Source organism: Apus apus, chromosome 3 (assembly GCF_020740795.1).
Source record: "Apus apus isolate bApuApu2 chromosome 3, bApuApu2.pri.cur, whole genome shotgun sequence".
NCBI classification, from domain to species: Eukaryota; Metazoa; Chordata; class Aves; order Apodiformes; family Apodidae; genus Apus; species Apus apus.
This window is the reverse complement of record NC_067284.1, coordinates 102,548,812-102,569,331: the sequence shown is the minus strand read 5'-3', so window position 1 is coordinate 102,569,331 and position 20,520 is coordinate 102,548,812. Positions and strand designations below refer to the sequence as shown.

At 41.7% G+C, this 20,520-nt stretch overlaps 1 protein-coding gene across 6 annotated transcripts in view; it reads right to left on the bottom strand.

Annotated features, from left to right (window-relative positions):
• The window catches only part of NHSL1 (NHS like 1), a 176,964-nt gene continuing 156,444 nt past the window's right edge, over positions 1–20,520 (bottom strand). For 2 of the 6 annotated variants that reach the window (XM_051615865.1, XM_051615869.1), the window contains exons 5-8: positions 19,057–19,188; positions 6,444–9,857; positions 5,765–5,894; positions 1–2,285 (exon numbers count right to left, since the gene is read on the bottom strand). In XM_051615865.1, the coding sequence (XP_051471825.1) occupies positions 1,559–2,285; positions 5,765–5,894; positions 6,444–9,857; positions 19,057–19,188 (4,403 nt within the window). In that variant the 3' untranslated portion in view covers positions 1–1,558. Of the gene's footprint in view, positions 2,286–5,309; positions 5,362–5,764; positions 5,895–6,443; positions 9,858–19,056; positions 19,189–20,520 lie in introns of all 6 variants that reach the window. The other 4 variants (XM_051615867.1, XM_051615868.1, XM_051615870.1 and 1 more) reach the window with 3 other exon arrangements.

The following is a 20,520-nucleotide window of genomic DNA, read 5'->3' as shown; positions in this document are numbered from 1 at the left end:
GCAACTGGCAGCCTTTTTCTTTATTGAAGCAGTCACAGCATTTTCATCACTATTTCCCTCTTGTCAAGGGAAGAGTTAAACGAAGGCCCCTGAAATTTACATTGCTAACAAGTAAAAGATTGAAGAAAGAGATTACAAGCATATTTCTCTAAAATAAATAATCTACAAAGAGTGCTTTTTCTTCTTAAAAGCAATCTAAAAATGTATAAATTCTACGGTAAGGAGATCAAAAGATATTTTAACAACTTCCAGTATTTACAAACAATACAAAAACTGCGCACGCCATCAAATGATGCAAAATTATTCTTAAAACTTAAAAGACTCACTCCTACTAAGAACCAAAAACTCCAGCCAGTATTTCAGTTTTAATTAATGGTCTTCTTTACAATTGAAAAACCGTTAAATGTTTTTATTTTCTGTAAAATATACAATAAAAATGAACCTCGCTAAATTAAGGTTAAAAAAGAAGAGAAATACTGCAGGCAAATCAAAAAGGAAAGTAACTGTAACTTATTCTTTGGTAACCAAAAGTTAGCAATTATCTGTATTTCAAGTGATGAAAAGTCATAATCTCCCCATTTTGCCAAATGGAAGAAAGACTTCTGGCAAAACACAACTCCCAGGTTTCAATTTTGAAAGGCAGGCTCCACCTACAGCTCTGTAGTGCAAGTTCTCAAAGTCAAACTCTGCTTTCTAATTCAGAAACATGAACCTTCCAAACTCTGGCAGTACACTGCTCCGTTCCTCTCCCACTTTTCTGTTGTCTGCTCACATCCTCTGCACACATCCAGTTGTTCCAGTTCTCTAAGGGAATACTCCAGTCAAGGAAGCAATTAACTTGGAAGTGTTTCACCAAGTGTACGTGGGTGGCTGCACAGCAGCTAGTCGTGTGGTATAAAACTCTGCTCCCTTTTCCACGTTAACTACGTGTTCCATTTTCCCCACGGGAAAAAAAAGGAAAAAACCAAAAAGTACCCTGGACCAATTCTTAACCTGGTTGCTTTAGCAGGACACGCTTCATCTTAGACTGGGACATACCCCGATAATAAGCCATGCAACCACAGCACCAACCCTGCTACCTTCTCACAGGTAAATGTGCTTCATCCTGCCTCTCTCTGCCTAACACACACACAACGCTGCACCAATACAATGCTTTTGAACCAAAGATTCACCTTGTACCACAGAAGCCTTCCCATTTCTCTTTTTCAGGCTCATCCCTAGATTTTGCTTGCACAATTGCAGTCTCAAGAAAAAGAAAAACTTCACACCCCTACAGGCTCTGAGAAAACTCCCCCCTCCCCCCCCACAAGAGGACTTCTAAGGCTTTACACAAAAAATGCAACTGTTAATGTTCTTTAAGCCACAGACCACTCATTCAAAGCAAGTCTTCCCCAGTTCAACCATGCAGAACTATCATTGCTTTAGCATTTAAACACACACATGCAGTTCATGGAGTAAATGCTCAGCAAAGTAAACTTGTCCTGGTCTGGGCTTTCTTCTGGAATCTAGTCCTCTGACATTTTCTAGACTAATATCCAAAGCCTTTTGTCACTGCGTTCTAACTTTCTTCAGCTGAAGGGCTTAGATATTTCCTGGAAGTACCACCTGGTTGAGTCACTAAGTCTAGATGGGCTGGATCCAGGGCCTCCTTGCAGCCTGCCTCCTCAGCATATGGAAAGTCATTCATGTCCATTTCATCACTGTTAAACATATCAAGCTGCCTCTCCTGCTGCTCTTCTAAAGTCCTTCGAACCCTGCCCTCTGACTGTTCCACCACTTCCCCATCTCCTTCACTAATGACGGTCATAGGGCTGCTCTGGATGCGGTTGCGGACATTGTACTTGCTGCTGGCAGCAGAGGGAGGTGTTCGTGACCGGCCGTACCTAGTGCCAGAGAAGGACATGCTCCTTGGCATCAGGCCCTCACTCTTGGCCCACTCCTCCTGGGCCCGTTTGCTCTTGCTGGGTGAACAGCTGGCAGGGCTGTCAGAAAGGTCAGAGGAGGCATCTGTCTTTGACCGGTGGAACCGTGGGTCCGTGTTCTTCAACATCTCTGCCGCGGACATGCGGGAACTGGTGTCACAGCGGCTCCCTTTCTTCAGCAGCAGGGCTTTGAAGTTGTCGTTGCTGGTGCTGCTCTTGCGTACACTTCTCTGAATCGATCCAGCTTGTCTGAGGGTAGTTAAGGTTGGGGAAGCACCAGTGGGTGTCACGGGGGGTGACGGAGAATGGTTGCGGGTACGGTCGTCTTCAGAATCTTTCCGGCCAAGGACTTTCCTTTTGGATCTAAGTTTGAGAAACAGCAAAAAAAGAGCACCAAACAAAAAATGAGACTTTTTGCCTCCCTCATTAAGCTCAGCTTAGAGGAATGACAATGAATTAAGCTAAGGAAGAAAGAGGGATAAGGGAGAATTAATCTAAATCCAAAGCATGAGTAAGAACACCACCAAAACTGTATAGGCATTAATGGAGGTACTGAAAATATAAACTAAATTTATTGCTCTTTTTCTTCAAATCTGGAACAATGAAACTACTAAAACTGGCAATACTGATGTCCACTTTAGCAAATTTAGTGAACCAGGTTTTCTGGAGTCAGTATTCCAGTGCTGAGACTAACGCATTGTAAAGATTATGCCATTTCTGTTAGCTTGGGGATTTGATTAAAAATACGTCAGCTAGAGCACGCTGGGTTTTTTTGTTTTTTCTGTTTCATTTCATGCTCTCTGGAGAATCGGAAGTGTAGTTTAGTGCACTTGCCTTTAGAAAAGGGCATTGCAGTGCACTGCTGCTGAAGATGGAGTAAAATGAGCCACATGTAACCACTCCAGATTAAATGAGTCATAAAAAATCTCCTTCCTAATCCAAACATTAAATGAATAGTGAAAAGTGAGTTTTCCAGCTTCTATTAAGATGCACAGTTCTGTTGGTGCTCTGACATTGCAACTCTGGCTAGATGAAGGAGAGAACAACTTCCTGACAGAAAAGTTATCTTTCAAAATGAAAGGGCAGGGTGTTTTTTAATTTAAACGTAAAGTTCAGGAATAACAAAAAAAGAGCAAGAAAAAAAAAATCATGGAACTGGGAATAAGTGGAACCTGTACTTCATTTCCTCCATTTTCACATTATTAGAAATCTTAAGGAAATGTGCATGTATTATATGCCTAGTATCTGTAGCAAAGCTGCTTAGCTTCTTTGCAGGCTAAGCAAGAATTAATTTTAAAAGATTGTATAAAGGCTAATTTACATATGCTATTTTGGCAAGATTTTAAAACAAGTTAACAGACTTGTTACAAATACATTATTATCATGCTATCATTCCACATTCATTTCTATCACGCATGTGTTCAATACAGACCGTTCCCTTTGCAAAACAAGTTTCTACTTAATGTGATATTTAGCTGTAGTTACTTAAAGGCCTTGAAATTGTGCCAAGGCAGGCTCAACTGTCTTTAATGCACTGCAGCCTACTGATAAAAAAACCAAACCAAACCAAACCCAGAAAACAAACTAGTGGGATCCATCAGCTGCGTAGGTGGCAGCAACAGACATTGCCATAAACTCTGCCAAGACTTTGGAGCGATCCTGTCTCTCTGAGGTGGTGAAGTTTATGCACAGATCACTTACAATACTTCCCCCAGGCAGCTGTAACAGCACCTGACTTTCTGGAAGAAGAGTGTAATGCCAACATCCATCCAGTCTGAGGATGAGTGGACACCAGAAGATAATAAAGGGATAAAATTACAACTTCTGCAGTGGTAAAATAAGAACCTTGACTAGATTTAACTGTTTTTCAGTCCTATAGACAGAAAGTGAATTTGGTGCTTGGATGATCTGCGAGTCTCTATGTGAACCTGTGTGTGCCTTAGCTACGGGAAAAAGATTTCCCTTCGTTAGGGTTTTGGCTGCCAATGCTGTGGTTGTATTACTGCCAAAAACAAGATTAAATTCCAAATAAACAGAAAGTAAAATTCAAAGATCTGCAGGGAAAGACATGGTTATCCTGGCTTGAAGTAATTTGGTAAGACTGAATGAAATACAGAGCTGTAAGTTTGCTGTCAGCATCTAACCAACTTTTTTTAGCATGTACGGATTATGGCAGAAGCTTAAAATTAAGAACCAAATTTGGTTTTGATGGCTTTTCAGACAGTGATAGGGTACGTATTCAAACAGAACTGTGACTTGAACTTACATTGTTATTCCTGCCCTTAATGCACATATCACTAAAATTCTTGTCTTACTCCAAAGCACATATTCAAGAGTGCCAATTACTGAAATAATACTTTTAAGAGTTAGTAGGAGGGAAAACCAAAATGTTTTTATTAATTAACAACCAAGGAAGATAGTGGTTCAAGTCTAAAGCCAGCAAAAGCAAGGTCTTAATAACAAATGTGTCAAGCAGTTTTAACTATGTCACATCCAGTTCCATTGTCCATTTCCCCATAAACTCATGAATTCCATCTATGTGCATACACACAGAGATCCACTCTCTACCTGCCTACATAATGGAGAAAGGCTACTGGCCAGAACACTTCATTCTAAAAACAGATTTGTCGCAGTCCTAGTGAGCACCATGCAACATGAATGCAACAGACCATTTTTAGAACAGCTCCTACAGGCCAAGTCCTACGGGGTTAACTGTAAGTTATAAAAAGTCAGTATATATTTGTAATTTTTGTAACATCTAAACCAGAATAATTTCAAAAACAACAAAAAAAAAGCATTTGCATTCCAAGTGCTGCAGTCTCCTGGCTCCCAGCCACGTTCTCACAACAGGCTTTTCCCATCCCTCAGTGCTCCTGATGCAGAACTCGCACACAGAAGTGCAAACTCACTGAACACACCTCGGTCAACCTACACGGATGCTGTCAAGCACCTTCTGTGACCGGACTTGCGGAGTTCAAAGAGGTGGCCCCGCTACATTTTGACGTAAAAGACAAAGCCACAAGATGGCACTAGCACTACATCAATTCTACTCTAAAAGCAAGCTCAGTAGTTCAGAGAGTGGTAATGGTCTTCTGTGTGTGCTGTTTAAATGGTGCACACGTTTCATTTTGCAGATTTAAGCTTTTTTTTTTTCCTTTCTTTATTTGACAGCCTAAGATGAACAGCACAAAAGTCTAGTTGCCTATTCAGGATGAATTAGTTTTTAAGGGAAATGAATAATGTCATTAATAATAAGAGCCAGTACTGCACATTTCATTCATGAACTGGTTTGACACAAAACACCCGACCTCAGGCTGGATTATGGCAAACTATAATCCAGCGTTTGCCATATGTTTCGCCATATGACTGACATGTTGTGTTACTTGCCAGTTTCAGCCACGCTTGCCATGAAGCATTAGCGTTGAGCCTCTGTCCCAAACTGCACCATATAAGCAGCAAAGAGAGTAAAAAAGAGATGGAGAAGAACGAGAATGAAAACAAAAAGATACACAGAAAAAGCAACAGTAGAGTTAATATGGCAGATTGAGAACAGTACAATAAATACTAGACGTAACTTGGTATTTTAAGAGGTAGGATACTTATAATCTACATTGATTTAATCTGGTAGCTTTTAGTTTAGAATAGATTAAATATATTTATAAAACAATAAAACACAAATTCTTTTGCTTATCTTTTTCATATATAGCTTTAGTAGAAAGTTGATAAATGCGTGCTTTCTGTTAAAGCAGTGAGTGTTGTAATTGGGTGTTTTAGTAAAACAACGTTAATTTGTAAGAGAACTAGAAGACCTGACAGTATGGGAAGGGCAATATCTGCAGTACCTGTGAATGGCTGCAAAAAGATCCTCAGTAGTCCTTGGTCTCGCTGGTGTTGCCACTCCGTCCGTCTCTTCCCCATAACTACTGCTTGGCAGGAATGAACTATTCACTGTATCTGATTCAAACACCTCCACTACGCAGAGAGAACGAAGAAGACTGTCAGACTGCTCTGGGAACCCAACAGGCACATAAGCCTAAAAACAGCCCTCACTGCCTCTAAGGCAAAGCAGAGATTGAGTGATAGCACCGTTGTCATTATGGTGATTTCAGAACAACGCTTGCTTAGGGAACTGCAGTGCACACAATGCCTACGCTTGCTTACACACACAGGTGGAGAACAATACTGAAAGAGAATTTGTACTGTTTCCACTAAAATGCAAAATCAAAATCAACAAAGTTAGCCACATTTTCATAGCATGCTTTAATCCTAGCATAGCTAAATAAAGGATAATTCTTATTTCCATGTCTGTAAGAACAAAAAGTCAGAAAGGAATTACAAGAAATCTCATCAAGTATCTGTCTGATCCCTGGAACTTCCTTTAGGTTCTTAGTTTTAACTATCACAAGAAATTGTTTCCCCTACAGAAGCCCATCTGAATGCTAGGATTGCTATTCTCACCCCCCAGCTTCTTTATCAGAGCTACTGCTGCATCTGAAGAAGAGTCAGAGAAGAGAGACTCACCACTTTCGTTCTCTTGAGACAGGTGCCCGTCAGCGTTACTGTTGCTGTCTTGGCTGCTGCCTGAACTGCTTCCTTCATCAAAAGCGGACTGCTCCTCCTGCCTGGGTTCTTCTTGAATTGGTGATGCAGCAGGCTGTACCACAAAGGCATTAGCTCCCACTGCCTCAGAGAAGGTGAATCCGGCAGCTCCTCCCTCAGGAACCAGGCTGCCAGAGTCCATCTCGCTAGAACTGAGTCCATCTGTAAGACAATTTCTCGCCTCCTCGCAGTGTGCAAGCCCAGTGTCTCTCTTAGTAGGGCTTGATGTGCTTCTGACGGTATCACTCACTTCAGCTATTTTCTCCACTGGAAGATCCAACTGTGGAGGTGGTACAACAAGGAACAGTTTGGGTTTTTTTGAAATAGGAGGTGGCTTTTTGCTTGGCAGAACAACCTGAGTCTTGCTGGGAGGTGCTGGTGACCCCTGAGGTGACACTCCAGAATGGAGGTCTTCACTCTGCACCAGAGACTCAGGCTTGTCTTCAGTAGCTGTCCCCAGGGAATTAGCTTCTAAAGACTTGTTTAGCCCTACTGCACTTGCAGGCACTTGATCGCTGTCAAGCGCAGCTGCGTTATCGGAGACAATGAGAGGAGAACCCCGAGCCAGCGTCTGAACAGAGTTTTTAAATGAAGTGCCTTGAATTTTCATTTCCTCTTCACCTAAGCTGTTACTGAGTCTTAGGCAGAGAGATGCCTTTAGGGAAGACTGGGATAATGAATCTACAGTACCCTTTTCCTGAGAGATGGTTTCAGAAGCAGATTCAGGTGAGGGTTCACCTTCTGCTGCTTTTTTCACAGACCTCAGCTGCACCATTTGCAATGCTTTGGTAGTTACTAAGGGCATCACAGGCCTTGATGTGTCTTGCTTGTTGAGTGGCTGTTTCACTGGACTGTAGGAAGAATCTTCCTGGTTTCGTCTCTTAAAAGAATACTGTGGGTACATTATAGTCGCACCTTTTGTTAGTTTGGGATCAAGAGGCGGTGCTGGTGGTGGGACAGAGAAAGTAGGAGGAGAAGCATGGGAAGAGAATGAACTGATGGAACCTTCTTGTGGAAACCATGGGACAGTCTGGGTAAAGGAAGAATTTACATCAGCTTCTGGTGGAGGAGGGGGGAATATGGGAGATGCTGGCAATGGTGACAGATCCATGACATCTGGGGGAGGAGGAGGGGGAGGAGAAAGTTCAGGACAATGGGGAGGCGGTGCTGGAAGAGAAGATGGTGGAGGAGGTACACGAGGATCTGGAGGAGAGCTCAGGGTGGGGTCCAACTTCTTTACACTCACACTCCCTTCAGTAGATGTATTTGAAGATAGAGAAGTGGAGGATGAAGACATGGATACCGAAGACAGAAGAGAAGATTTTCTTTCAGGCACTTTAGGCTTCAGCTTGGACTTTCCATTCCCTGATGATGCAGATTTTAAAAATACAGGCACTGGAGTAAGCGCAGTGGGTGTGTTGGACTGGCTGGAGTACCCACTCGATGGTGATGTGACTCGGTGGGATTTCTCTGGAGAAGTGCTCTTTGGTTTGGCCAGTCCACTGGGCACTTGTGGCAAAGAAGCCCTTGAGCCATCACTGAGGTGGCTGATACTGTAATCACTGAGAGCAGATGATGTACTGGCTGAATGGGTCACTGGGGATTTCACCTGGTCATCTGCCACGGTGGCGTAGTCGCTGTAGTAACCCCACTGGTCAGCATACTCCGACTTGATGCTACTTGTTTCACTCTGGGAGGGAGTGACTGTGCAGATGGAGTACAGATTTGGAGCAGTGGTGGACATCATGCTGCTGCTTGCACTGACTGAGCTTTGGCTGCGGGAGCGCAACACCCAGGGATCCTCATAATCACTGCAGGGGCTCTGGGAAGGGGAGCTGCCATTTTTGCACTTGAGATTCAACTGCAGAGATTGCTGGAGGGTGGCAATGAGGGTTTCATCAAGTACCTGTCCATTGGACTGGGCTTTTTTCTTGGGCATCCTTCTGAGTGAGTCTGTTCTGGATGGTGGCAAAGGTGGCTTCTTTGCCTTTTTCAGAGAGATGTTTCTTGCAAGGGATTTGTCACCTTGGCCTGACTGGTCATCCTGATGTTTCTTCTCCTTTCCTTCGAAGACATTTATCACGCTGTCTCTGGTGTTCCCAAAACCATTAGTACTATCACATGGCATGTCTGACTTCAGTCCAGAGTCCATATGCATGGAACTGTAATAGCCATCGTGGTCTACAGAACACAGAGAAGTAGAATCATCCTTGACCGAAGTCCTCTCCAGACTGCTGCTGCTCAGGTTGCTACCTGGAGTGGCACAGCCAGGTAGGGTACAAACCACCTTGCGTGAAGGAGTCTCACTGTTTTCTGCAGCCTTGTACACCCAATGCTCTGTGCTGTTCACTGCTGCCTGTGCTCGCTCCCCTGAACAGCTAGATTCACTCCTACCATCACTGTCCTGGGAAGGGTTTGGTAAAGCAAGATTGTTCCTACAGCTGTAGCTCATGCTCTGAGACCCAGCCTCTGCATTCCCAGGAGTGCTAAGAGAGACAGCAGAGTCACCAAGAGAAAGCATGATGACAGTATTTGATGGGATGGTATCTGAAGTCTGTGAGTGACGCGTGGAGCTGCTCTCGCTCCAGTTACCACTTGATGAATGGTGATCTTCTTTCCCACCTACTGCACTGCTGGCAACAGGATTGTCTCTTGGCTTTGGGTAGGCAGCGGAGCTGGTAATTTTACTATCTGATGATCCAGCACTCTGGGCAGTGTGAATAATGATAACTTCTGAGGAGGATGATAGTGTTGCATTGGGTATGATGCTCGTTGAGTACGTGGCATGTGGAGAGACCACACATGCTGGGCTTGCGGACTTTTCACTATCGTAACTTCTCACCTCTTGAGACTTTGGCCTCAATAGGGTCCCTGTTGTGGCATTATTCCTCAGATGCACAACACTATCATTCACTTGCAATTTACTGACCTGGTGAGGTAAAGTGCCAGCAATGTCTTCTGTCTGCCTACAGACACTCTGTGTTTGCTCTAGGGACTGCAGAGACACTCTCGCGCCTGCCCGAGGCAAGCTGTGAAAACCAATGTCACTATTTTGGCGAGAAGCAAATATAACTGCAGCAGAATCACTCATCACTGACATGTTTCCAGATGAGCTGGAGAACTGAGACATCTGGGCTGCAATGCCTTGTCCTTTCTGAGCTCGTATTCTTCTCATCGAAGGGGGCACAACTTTAACTTCCTCCGTCTGGCAGCTGGTGTCCTTGGTTTCAGAGCGCTGCACAGCAGAGCGGTAGCTGTCTAGTCTCCCTAGTGTGGAGCAGTGATCTGGGACATACATTGAATGTCCTCGGAAATCACTCTGGCCAGTGCCAACTGCTGGAGTCAAAATAAAAGAATTATTCCCTGAAGCAGAAATGCACATTTATCTTCTTACCCATTTAAAAACAAAAAAACCCAGCAAACTGCTTCATCCCCATGCCCTTGAAGGTTATGCCTTCTGAAAAAGAATCTGCAACAATGGATTTTGCACAAGAATCCTGTATTTTCTGCATTTCTCTTCCCCGTTTCCTTATTACCAGGAACCTTCTGCTTACAGAATCGTCTGCGTTCCTATTGCATATTTGACACATGAAATCCTCTGTTTATGACACAGTAATAATTTCCATAGCAATCAGTTATGCCAGAAACCAAGTAGCACTGTTTGCCCTCCAGTAGGCAAAGCAGCAGGAACAGACAAAAGCCTGAGAAACATTGTGTTCCCAGGCTAATGCCTCATGCAATAAAGAAAAGGGGAAGGAAATGTGGAGACTAACGTGAATAATCAGATCTGGTTTTTAAAAAGCATTATACTTCAGAAAAAAAATATTTCAGGAGACATAGATAGGTCTCCAAGTCTTGCAATTCATTACTTTCATTCTTTATTGTGAGAGTGACAGAGCCCTGGAACAGGCTGCCCAGAGAGGTTGTGGAGTCTCCTTCACTGGAGACATTCAAAACCCGCCTGGACACGTTCCTGTGTGATCCTGCTCTGGCAGAGGGGTTGGACTGGATGATCTTTCGAGGTCCCTTCCAACCCCTAAGATTCTGTGATTCATCCGGAAGGAGGCTAACACATTGAAGCATGCACTGTTTTACCACAAACAATACATATGCTATAACAGTGTTTATACAAAGACACTATCCAACACTGCAAAGAAAACCATTAAACAACATTTCTCCATACAATTACGACCTATTTATCATAAAGGAGAAACTCCAAAAAGTGAGAAAAAGAAACAGCTAGTACTGACAATTGTCTCATCCTCAGCACCATCAGGAAATAAAAAATAACTGTACTTTTTTGTAATGCAGTAGTAATCATATATCGGCATAAAATACAGTTATCACCGGGTCAGTCAAAAGGACTCTAGGGTTCTTTTACATCTACATTTGTGTTGGTTAGCTGCCTTCTAAAATCAAATACCAGAGCACTGCTTTAAAATTAGTGTGTAAGGCTGTTGCTGTTCAATTCGGTTGCGTTACTGTATAAACAGCAGGCAGAGGGTGTGCTGCTGGAGATGTCTGTAAGGGTGCTGTGTATGTCACTGCGGGGGAAACGTGGTTATTTAAAGTCTCCGCCTTAAAGCGAGTCTCAGGAGTGATGAAGCAGCATGCTTGATTGGATATGCCTTCCATATTTACTACATGGAACTGGATCAGGAGGATAGGTATTCTTATCATGCAGCTTTAAACACCATTTAAAGGCCATTTAATTATCCTTATTCTTGGCAGGCAAAAGAGGCATTTAGGATAAGGAAAAAGAGTGCTCTAAAAAGGCTACAGTGAAAGCAACACAAACAAAAAGGCTGTTAACTTCTTTTCCCCAGGCGCATAACTAGTCTTTCAGCGGCTTGAAGCCTATTTAGTTTGCTTTGTGTAGATTCTCTTGCTCTCAGGAAAATGTGGCCTTTTTCTGCTTCTTGTAGAGGTTTGCAGCAAAGCTAGATACTTGGACCCTGTCAAACATCTCAGATAATCTGAGATATTGTCAGATACTGCAGCCAATCAAGAGAAATATTTGCATATTCTGTACACTGTTATTAAGAACTGTACAGTAAGAAAAATAATTTAATTTTGTTTTCCATGTATATTTTTTCTATGAAATAAGGTTATAAGAGAGAGAAAAACATCCAAGCTGACATTACAAATGTTTCTGGAACTGATCACTGATAACAACTATTAGCCAGTTAAAAATAGCTAGTAATAAAAATCTCTGTGCTAAGTTATATAAATAATCAAAGAGGGCATTTTTCTTCTTTCTACCACTATGAAATGTTCACACACACAATGGAGGATGGGGCTTGAGGAGAATGAAGCTGTCAGCACTGCAGCAGGTATCTTAATGCCATCACATACTGACCTGTGGCTGAGAGCACCTCATTTCAGTATGCAGTACATTTGTAGGCACAAAGGAAGCTAAATGCACTCCAAAAGCAGCATAACACACATAGCTTATGCTTGTTTAAGACGTTACTGCTAGAGAAGGTAGGTGGCAAAGCAGGAAAATGCTAGACTTGTTAAATCTCCCCTTTTGTTCCTTCCAAAACCAGGAGTGTCAGAACAGATTATTGAGACATCCTGTTTACTGCAAATAAACAGCGATGCTTTAAAATGTCTGAAATACAAGATGAAACCTAGGCACTATGTCTAAGCTACTAAATTAAAGAGGCCAAGGATCCTTCTTACCTCAATCCAAGCTAAGCTCTTTTCCAGCAAGGATAGCTGTACTGAGATGCCTGGGGGAGAGGCTCATGCCCTGGCACCCATGCCCAGAGCAGAGGAGCAGGCTAACAAGAGAACGACTGGAGCACAAAGCTGAGCCTCAGTGTTATGCCGTGTAGCAGGGGAAATGGTTCAAAAAAAACCAACCAAGGGAACATTTAGGATACAGGCAATCTCTTGAAATTTTAAGGGATTAAGATTTTGGTGGAATTCAGAGGAGAGTAGCTAGAAGCATTTTGTTTGCAATTTGTTTCCAAATGCACTGTAAAACCCTCACTCACTTCCAGAGTAACACTGAAAAGCAAAGGTTTTCAAAAATCCTTAAAATCAAACTGCCTTTGTTGGTACTGCAGCTAGAAGATGAACAATACAATACTAAGTGATAGCTCAAACCTATAATTGACTACTACACTGAAAATGCCATGTTTCTCAGAAAATCCTGTATTTTAATAACAGTCAGAAGTTATAGGATGTTTCTGCAACACCAGAACACCAGAACTGAATCAGTGTTTACAGAATACCATCAACAAGTCCATCTAATTGTAGGGGTGATGTCTGAACAGACATCAGCAAAATGTATTGCAGAACTGGACATCAGGCTGCAGATGCTGAATGTCATTAAGTCAGAAGTGGCTGCAATCTGGTAGTATGATACATGCAGCTGAAAGTAAATAATAATAATCTTGTCTGCATTTTATATTACCCTGTGTCCAGCAGCCCTGCAGCCAGTGCTATGTCCACCACAGGAGCCCTGCAGCTACACTAATTTATTTTTATTACCTTACTTCTTGCTAATTTGAAAATATGTCTTAGGGCAAATGCACACACTCAGTGTAGGTGCCAGCAGCAAGTAAAGAACATCCACTACCTGGAACCAGCAGAACATGCATTAACACCTCTTGGCTGGAAGCACAGAGAAGATGTTCAAATGCATATCCTAGTTCCAAGCGCTTGATTAAAGATAAGCACATACAGGTTACACCAGTTTTCCCTGACTCTGGTAGTTACTGGTGTTGCTCATTAGAGGTGACAGGGACTTAGAGTGACTTAGAACTTGATGGAAAAAAGAAAATGTTTGCAGGTAATCCCTAGAGCCAGATACCAGCTACTACAAGACTCCCTGCCTCCCTGTGACTCTGGTGGCACCAGCAACTTGCTGCAGAGAATCAGCAGTAAGGTCCTCTTCATCGAAATTAGTGTAGAAAACAGCAGGTTTGAGAGACTAAAGACTGCTGGTATCACAAAGAACACGTGGTCTCTCTTCCCAGACTTCTTCTCACCAATTATTTCTCCTATAAGCACTTGTCTCTTGTGCCACAGACACATTCCTAAGATTTGTTGCTTTCATCTTCTCCTCATGCCCCAGCTGGCAGTCCTCCAAAGCTGGTGACCTGGCCAAGTCACTGTGCAAGCACCACAACTTCCAGCATTACATAAACCCTCCCCAGATTCTTCACCTATTTCTCCCTAGTACTTCCAAACTAAGTAATTTTTAATAGACACTCAACAAGAAACAGACAAGTACATCGGGCTTGTTACAATTTTATGGAATTTTCACTGTGCTCCAGCATTCATAATCTTTTCAGTACTGCCAGCTAGAAAATATCCTGAATCCTCTGCCACCCTGAAAGAGTGAATTCTAATGAAAATATAGGGAACAGCCTCTGGTAAGGATTATATTCCTGGTATAGGTGTCTTTCACCCCCCATTATCAAAGAGCAGATGATCTCTGGATGAATAGTGCTGGAAATGTAAAATGATGAGAAAATTACAGCTATAAAACCACTGTTAGTTAAAAGGCACTTTAACTCTGAAAGGGAAATACTCTCTCCAAAGACTGTTGAAGTTGCAACTTGAAGCAGGATGCAGAACTACTTGACTTGAATAGCTGGGTATTTGCGTGGTATTTCTATAGGACCACTGGATGTCTGGGAACTCTTCTTACCTGTGGGACCTACAAATGGAATGACTGGTAGTGTCGAAGTGACTAATTGTAAAAGAGTATCAGTTGAGAGGAGACTTCAACAAAACATTTGGGCTCCTAAAGATCAGAAGGTCTTACTGTGCACCCAGTTTGCTGAGATGGAATGGTTTCCTCCAAGGCATGTCAAAGGAGAAGCTTCAACAGTCCCAAACAACAGGGGATCTGAGCTGTACCACCAGAAAGCAAATGACTGTTCAGGTGTCAGTCATATCCATACTGATGAATGACAGAAGGTCTTACAAGTAACAAATCATTGTGAGTTACTCAAATGAGAGGCAGAGAAATAAGCTGAAGAAAAGTACATGAGGTCATTCTGACCCTCTGAACCACTTGGTTAGGAAGGAAAAAAAAAATAGACTGGATGGAAATCACAAAGCTGTAAAGCTACTGAATTGCACCTTAAGGAGGAAAAAAAAGGTCTTGAAATCATTCAAGGAAAGAAAACACAAAACATAAAATTAAAAGACATTTTTTGAAAATTAAAACATTGTTTGATTAAAGAAAAGCAAAATGCCTGGCAAAAGGTAAAGAAATAAAAAGGTGGAAAACTTGAAGATGTTCCCTTCTCTCTTCCCTGCTTCGGTGAGGTATGTTTACTTGGAAGAAGAACCATTGTGGAAACAATACCTAGGTCTGGGACCTGCTTCTCTTGCAAGACAGGGAGGGGGTCTGGGACACCAGAAGCTGTCTATCAGTGTGCCTGGGCCTGCACTAGTGCAGACTTCTGGAGAAACACTCTGATAACTGGAACCTTCACAACAAGAAATTTAGTCTGACCCAGATCCTAGAGCACTGACATAGAGAAGGGACCATGGAAACATGAAGGCACTTTGCTGCCTTTATTTCATCTGGAGAATTGGAACATGTGAAGGAAGCTGAAGGTAAGAGCCAAGAAATGAGTAAGGCCTATGACAGGTTCTCTCAGACAGGTGCTCATCTCTACCAAACTTCTGTTTGGGAATAATCTCCTTGTCTGAGGGCAGAATACCAGTTTGCATATAAGGTGTTATCTGAAGAAGACAGCTAGAGATGATGGATAACGGCAACAGAGAGCAGAGAAACTGAGAGCACAAAAACTTCAAGTAAAACACAATCTCAAAGTTTCTTGCTCTTTCTGCAGTTCTGATACAACACTGACTCCATTAAAAACATATATAATATTTATGTCTTGTAAAACAATGAAGGTAATGCAGAGATATGCAAAACTAATTTTTTTATGGCCATGTTTGGCAGAGAGAGGAATGCTCTGCCACTGCCTCTTACTTTGGTGTTGCTCTGCTAAATAGTACTGCAAGGGTCCTGTTGTTAAAAAGAAACTGTTCAGAAAATAACTAGCACTTCTAAACTGGTAGGCATCTCACAGTCTTATGCTGTCTCAGAATCCCATCTATCACAACACATTTTACTTATGCACCATTTTTTATGCGGAAGTTTCCAGGCTAGGCAGAGACGCTGCTGGAAGACACCTGTGAAAACACAGAAACATTACAATGCTCAAAAGTAGGAATGTTTAAAGACACTACAAGCACGTGCCTCATGGGTGCAATTACTGATTCCTTTCAGTACATTTGGCTAAATTCTACCAGGGTACCACAGCTGCTGAGCTCAGGACGCTAAGCAACGCAGGCTCTCTCTTCTGTCTGGTCTTTCTTGTTCCAAAGGAGTAAAAGCAGCCAAGGGAGAACCCCAGCAGTTTGGCCTGACAGAAGCTCTTCCAGGCTCTCTCACAAGAAATGAAAATACTTCTTAGCTTGGTTGAAGCTTTGAGGTTCTCTCAAGTTTCTGCTTCTTTCTGAAGGATACACAAGAGGTAACAAAAATCTGCTGTAGGTGTTGGTTATTTAGCCTGCGCACAGCAACTTTGGTGTACCAAGGGATTTTAACATTTGTGTAAATATTATAGCCATTCACAGAAATGCTTTAGGGGAGAAACAAAGAGATTTATTCAGCTGAAACCACAGGGAGAATGTCAATAGGCAAAATGCAATTGCTTGATTTGGAGTTCAGTCCGGATCCTTGTTCCGATCAAATGAACTGTGGAATGTTTTAAAACAACTCATTGTTTATTTTGGGACAGCGTAAGAGAAATAGGCTACAGAAATATTTGGGGAGTGACAGGGGAGAAAAGGCAGAAAGAGCACTGAACAAGGATGGGGGAGACTTAATTTATTCCCAGCCTTGCCAGCAGCCTGGTGGGTGACTCTGGCTAAGTCACTTCACTGCAGCATGCCTGGTTTCCCATTCTGTAAGATGAAGACACTGATAACTGTTGTCTTCTCAAGTGCACTTTGTTCCAAGTGATGGAAAGCAATACACCAACAGGATGGACACTGTCATCAGAGTGTTTTCTTTGCATACATTTTGCTGTCTGGATGACATACAACCACCATGGAAGCAACATTAAGTTCCTCAGATAACTTCCACCATAGGGCAGATGACTGAAGCCTAACATGTCTGCCAGTTGTGGGCCAGGGAACTGTCCAGCGAGAGCTCCTGCAGTGATATACTGCCAGCCCTGAAATTTCCACAACTGAAAACAGGAGCCAAGGAAAACCTTCAAACAATACAACTTGAAATGTGCTCAGTACAGAGATGAAAGACTGAAATCAAGACCCTAAAACCTATCACCCTTAGCAAACAGACTGGCAACAGTCTAACTGGCAAACTTATTTTATAAGATATTAATTCAATATTTATTTTTAAGATAGATGCCAACTACATTATCCATTTACTCCACCAGGTAAACTAGAGTTGATGTTTTCAAGCACTAATCAGCTGTCTGAAGTGGTCACAAACATAACCTCAAAGTTTTGGAAATGCTGCCAGCAGGAAGCATTCTCCACCCATCTACCCAAGTACAGCTGTCACCCATTTCAAAATCCATGTGTCTGAAAGAGCACCAGGAATCCCAATGGGTGACAAACAGTAGTTTGGAACAGTGTTCTTCGCTCTGCTTTTCTCCACTATCTGCTCTCTTCTACATGTACCAAAGATCACCTCTGTTGAAAATGAAATCATTTTCAGAATACCACACTAGACTCAAGACAACTGTAACAACCCTGAAAATGAACAGTTTAAACAATGCCCTGTATCAGTTTTGCATTTAGGCAGCACAAGCATTTTTAAGGAGCACAAGTGATTTCACCTCAGCTCTAGACAAAGAGAGAAGCAATTTAGTTTAAAACAGAAAAAGGGATTGTAAAAGTATCCATCCTGAACAGATGAGAAAAGATAAGGGTTGCCTCTACTGTTCCTCAAATCAGCTGTAAACTGGTCCCTGAGAGATGCAAAACAGCAGAAAGGAATCTTTCTTTAAGAATAATTCAACATTAAGCTTTGTGTAGGTTTGTCTCCAGCTTTGATTTTTAGTTAGAACAAATTTACTTCATTTAACTCTCAAGCTTGCTTATAGTTGATTGTAAGACAATAAATGTGTCATTCTCTCTCAGGAAAAAAGACAAATTCAAGTTTTGACATTCAGGAGGACTCCAAGTTTGGAAAGTGTCTCCTGCCAGGTGGTAAAGCCCACTATAGACAGTTAAGAGGAAGGAAGGGAACTCACACTATGAGGAGTTGTTCCCTATGGCAGGCACAAAACAGCACTCATCCCACAAGAAAAGGTGGACAAAGACATCAGATAGCTTTGGATGAATCTCAGAGCAGCAGTTAGCAATAAAATCATTATGTGAGATCCAAAGGTAATGAAATTTAAGCTGCCTAACTTTAGCTGTCCTAATAGGTTAGGACAATTTAATTTTCTTTCTTGAGGGAGAGGATTCCCATGGCAGGATACTGTTTCATTATAGATGCTGAAGGAGCACAGTTCCACTCACAAACTGTTCTTCATGTACTTGCTCGCTCCTTGGCTTTCTCTATGCCTGGCCTGTTAGCTCATTTCAAACCCATTCCGCTACATATTTTTGCTTCTGATTCTGAAAAATCTAGAGAAAACACCACCAACTGAAAATATAATTTAAAAAAAAGAGATGCAAGATGCAAGGTAGTAAAACTTACTGCAATAATCACTATGAAACAATTCCTCATGTAAAACACTTAAAATTATGCTCTGCCAGATTATTGTAAAATACATTCCTCTTCTGTGAAGTTATCATTTTGGAAAAACTGAAACATCTTTTGAAAAAATAACTAAGAATGACCAGATTTAAATCAAAGAGTTTTGCAAAAAGTGGATAGAAGCTCTGCCAAAACTCAGACTGCTTCATGAGCTTTAAAAATCACATATGCCACTAACTGTGCAAGAGGACAGCCTGAGCATGTGTAAATGGGACCGAGTAGGCATTTTTACTCTGAAATGTAGGCAATAGCTAATGAGCCTGTGTAAACTACTTCCAATCAAGCAACACTGATACTTAAGGGGTTGCCAGTTAGATCTAAATTGAACTGGAACATATAGAGGTCTTCACTGTTGATGCAACTCTCTGCAGATTCAGGAAGGCATCTATGAATTGTTTTATACCACTGAGTAATTATTTACAAGCCATAATGCCTGCCCACTTCAGTTTCCTTCAGTGAGTATCCCAGACTGAATTTCCAGGAGAGCATTAAAGATGAGAAACCTTACACCCCTGCAGATTTCCACTGTACCAGTACACCATTTTCCAATTGCCCTGTTCCCTTCAACAAGTGGAAGTCAACAGATAAAGGGTCCTAATTTCCCAATGCACAAGGTGGCAAGGAGGCACATGTGTTTGGAACTGTAATAGGCTATCAGACTGTATTTGTTTCATGAGCACTGGCAATGTTTTTAGTCGAGTAATGATAAGCAGTGACAATGAACAGTGGATGGAATACAGTTCTGATGAGCCATACCTAGCTCCTTTTGTATGTTGTCAGGGATTCCTGTAATAGTCTTTCTCCTTTTGACTTTCTTCGGCCGTCTTACCACCGTGTCTGTGTAAATTAGAGACCGCCGAATGCTGGCCTGGCGGTCGAAATTCTCCCCTAATACATGGTAGAACAAGCAAAGCAACATTACTTTCAAGCACGCTGACATCATGCACTTTCTTCCACTAGTTTTGTTGTAGAAATGGAAAAAAAGGCATTAATAAACGATGTTAGCTTGGTCCTACAATGAAGGTGTACACTGAAGGAAGATACGGCATATGGTTACAGTAAGGCTTTAGACCCACATATCCATTACACAGTACTGCAGGTTTTTTAGGGAATTTTGACTTCCTGAGCACAGCAGCTCTCATTCCACAAGTGAACCGAATCTTTGCTTTAATTTGTCCCTCTGTGGTATTTTGTGGGGGTTTTGTTGTTTTATTTTAAAACAACGAGCTGCCGAAAAAGCAAATCTGCTCATGAAAATTAAAGATTACAATGGTTTATGCAGGAACAGACATTGCTATTGGCAACAGCTATTACGTTTTTGCACAGCTCCATCATTAAATCACACAAGATGTTTCTTTTTTATTCCAAGTTGCTCTGAACCTGTCAAGTGTACCACATTTCTGATGGTGATCTTTTAACATTAATACAAATAAATACCACAGAGCACGCAGAGATCAAGCTGATCTTGTGGTCTCATAAATATTTCAGTCAGAGTGAAACTTTATAAAATATTATAAAAATATACGACTGCAAGAGCTGGAGAAAAATGTGTGTATAAGTGCACGTTGCCAGACAAAGCCTTATGATGACCATGTGCCATATCATAATGGGACCCAGAAGCACCACTATCATTAAGCAGCTTTTCTTTAGGAATTCACTTTTCTTTAGAGGTTTATAATTTGGCCATTTTACTAGTAGCAAGATAAAACTTGCCCCATCAACTGTGAGCTGAATTAATTTCCATCACTTCTAAAAATCTAACGACTATCCCCTGTATCTCACATGTAAGTTCCCTTTCTAGAAGTTGCAGCATTTTAAAGCACTGCTAAATGTCGTTCAGATGACTCATTTAAAGCTTAAATGCATAAAAAATCTTCATATAAGTATATATGTTTTTTGCCTTGTACAACTTTTTGGAAAATCAATGACCAAATTATTTACCTCTAAAAAAAGTGATTAATGCACAGTAACTAATATGTCATAAATATTAACCCTGGCTGACTGCACATCAGTATGATGTGTGTCATGCAAACAGCATAGAAAACCTTATTACCTCTGTAACAGGTAAAGATACAGACATATATTAAAGTATAGCATATGGACTTGTGAAAATGCAAGAAAAAAAATGTAGCGGCTTCATTCACCATATTGTAAATATAAAGACTCTGACTTTGTTTGACCGGAGCCATGTGCTCCCATGAGCCACACTTTCCTTGCAGC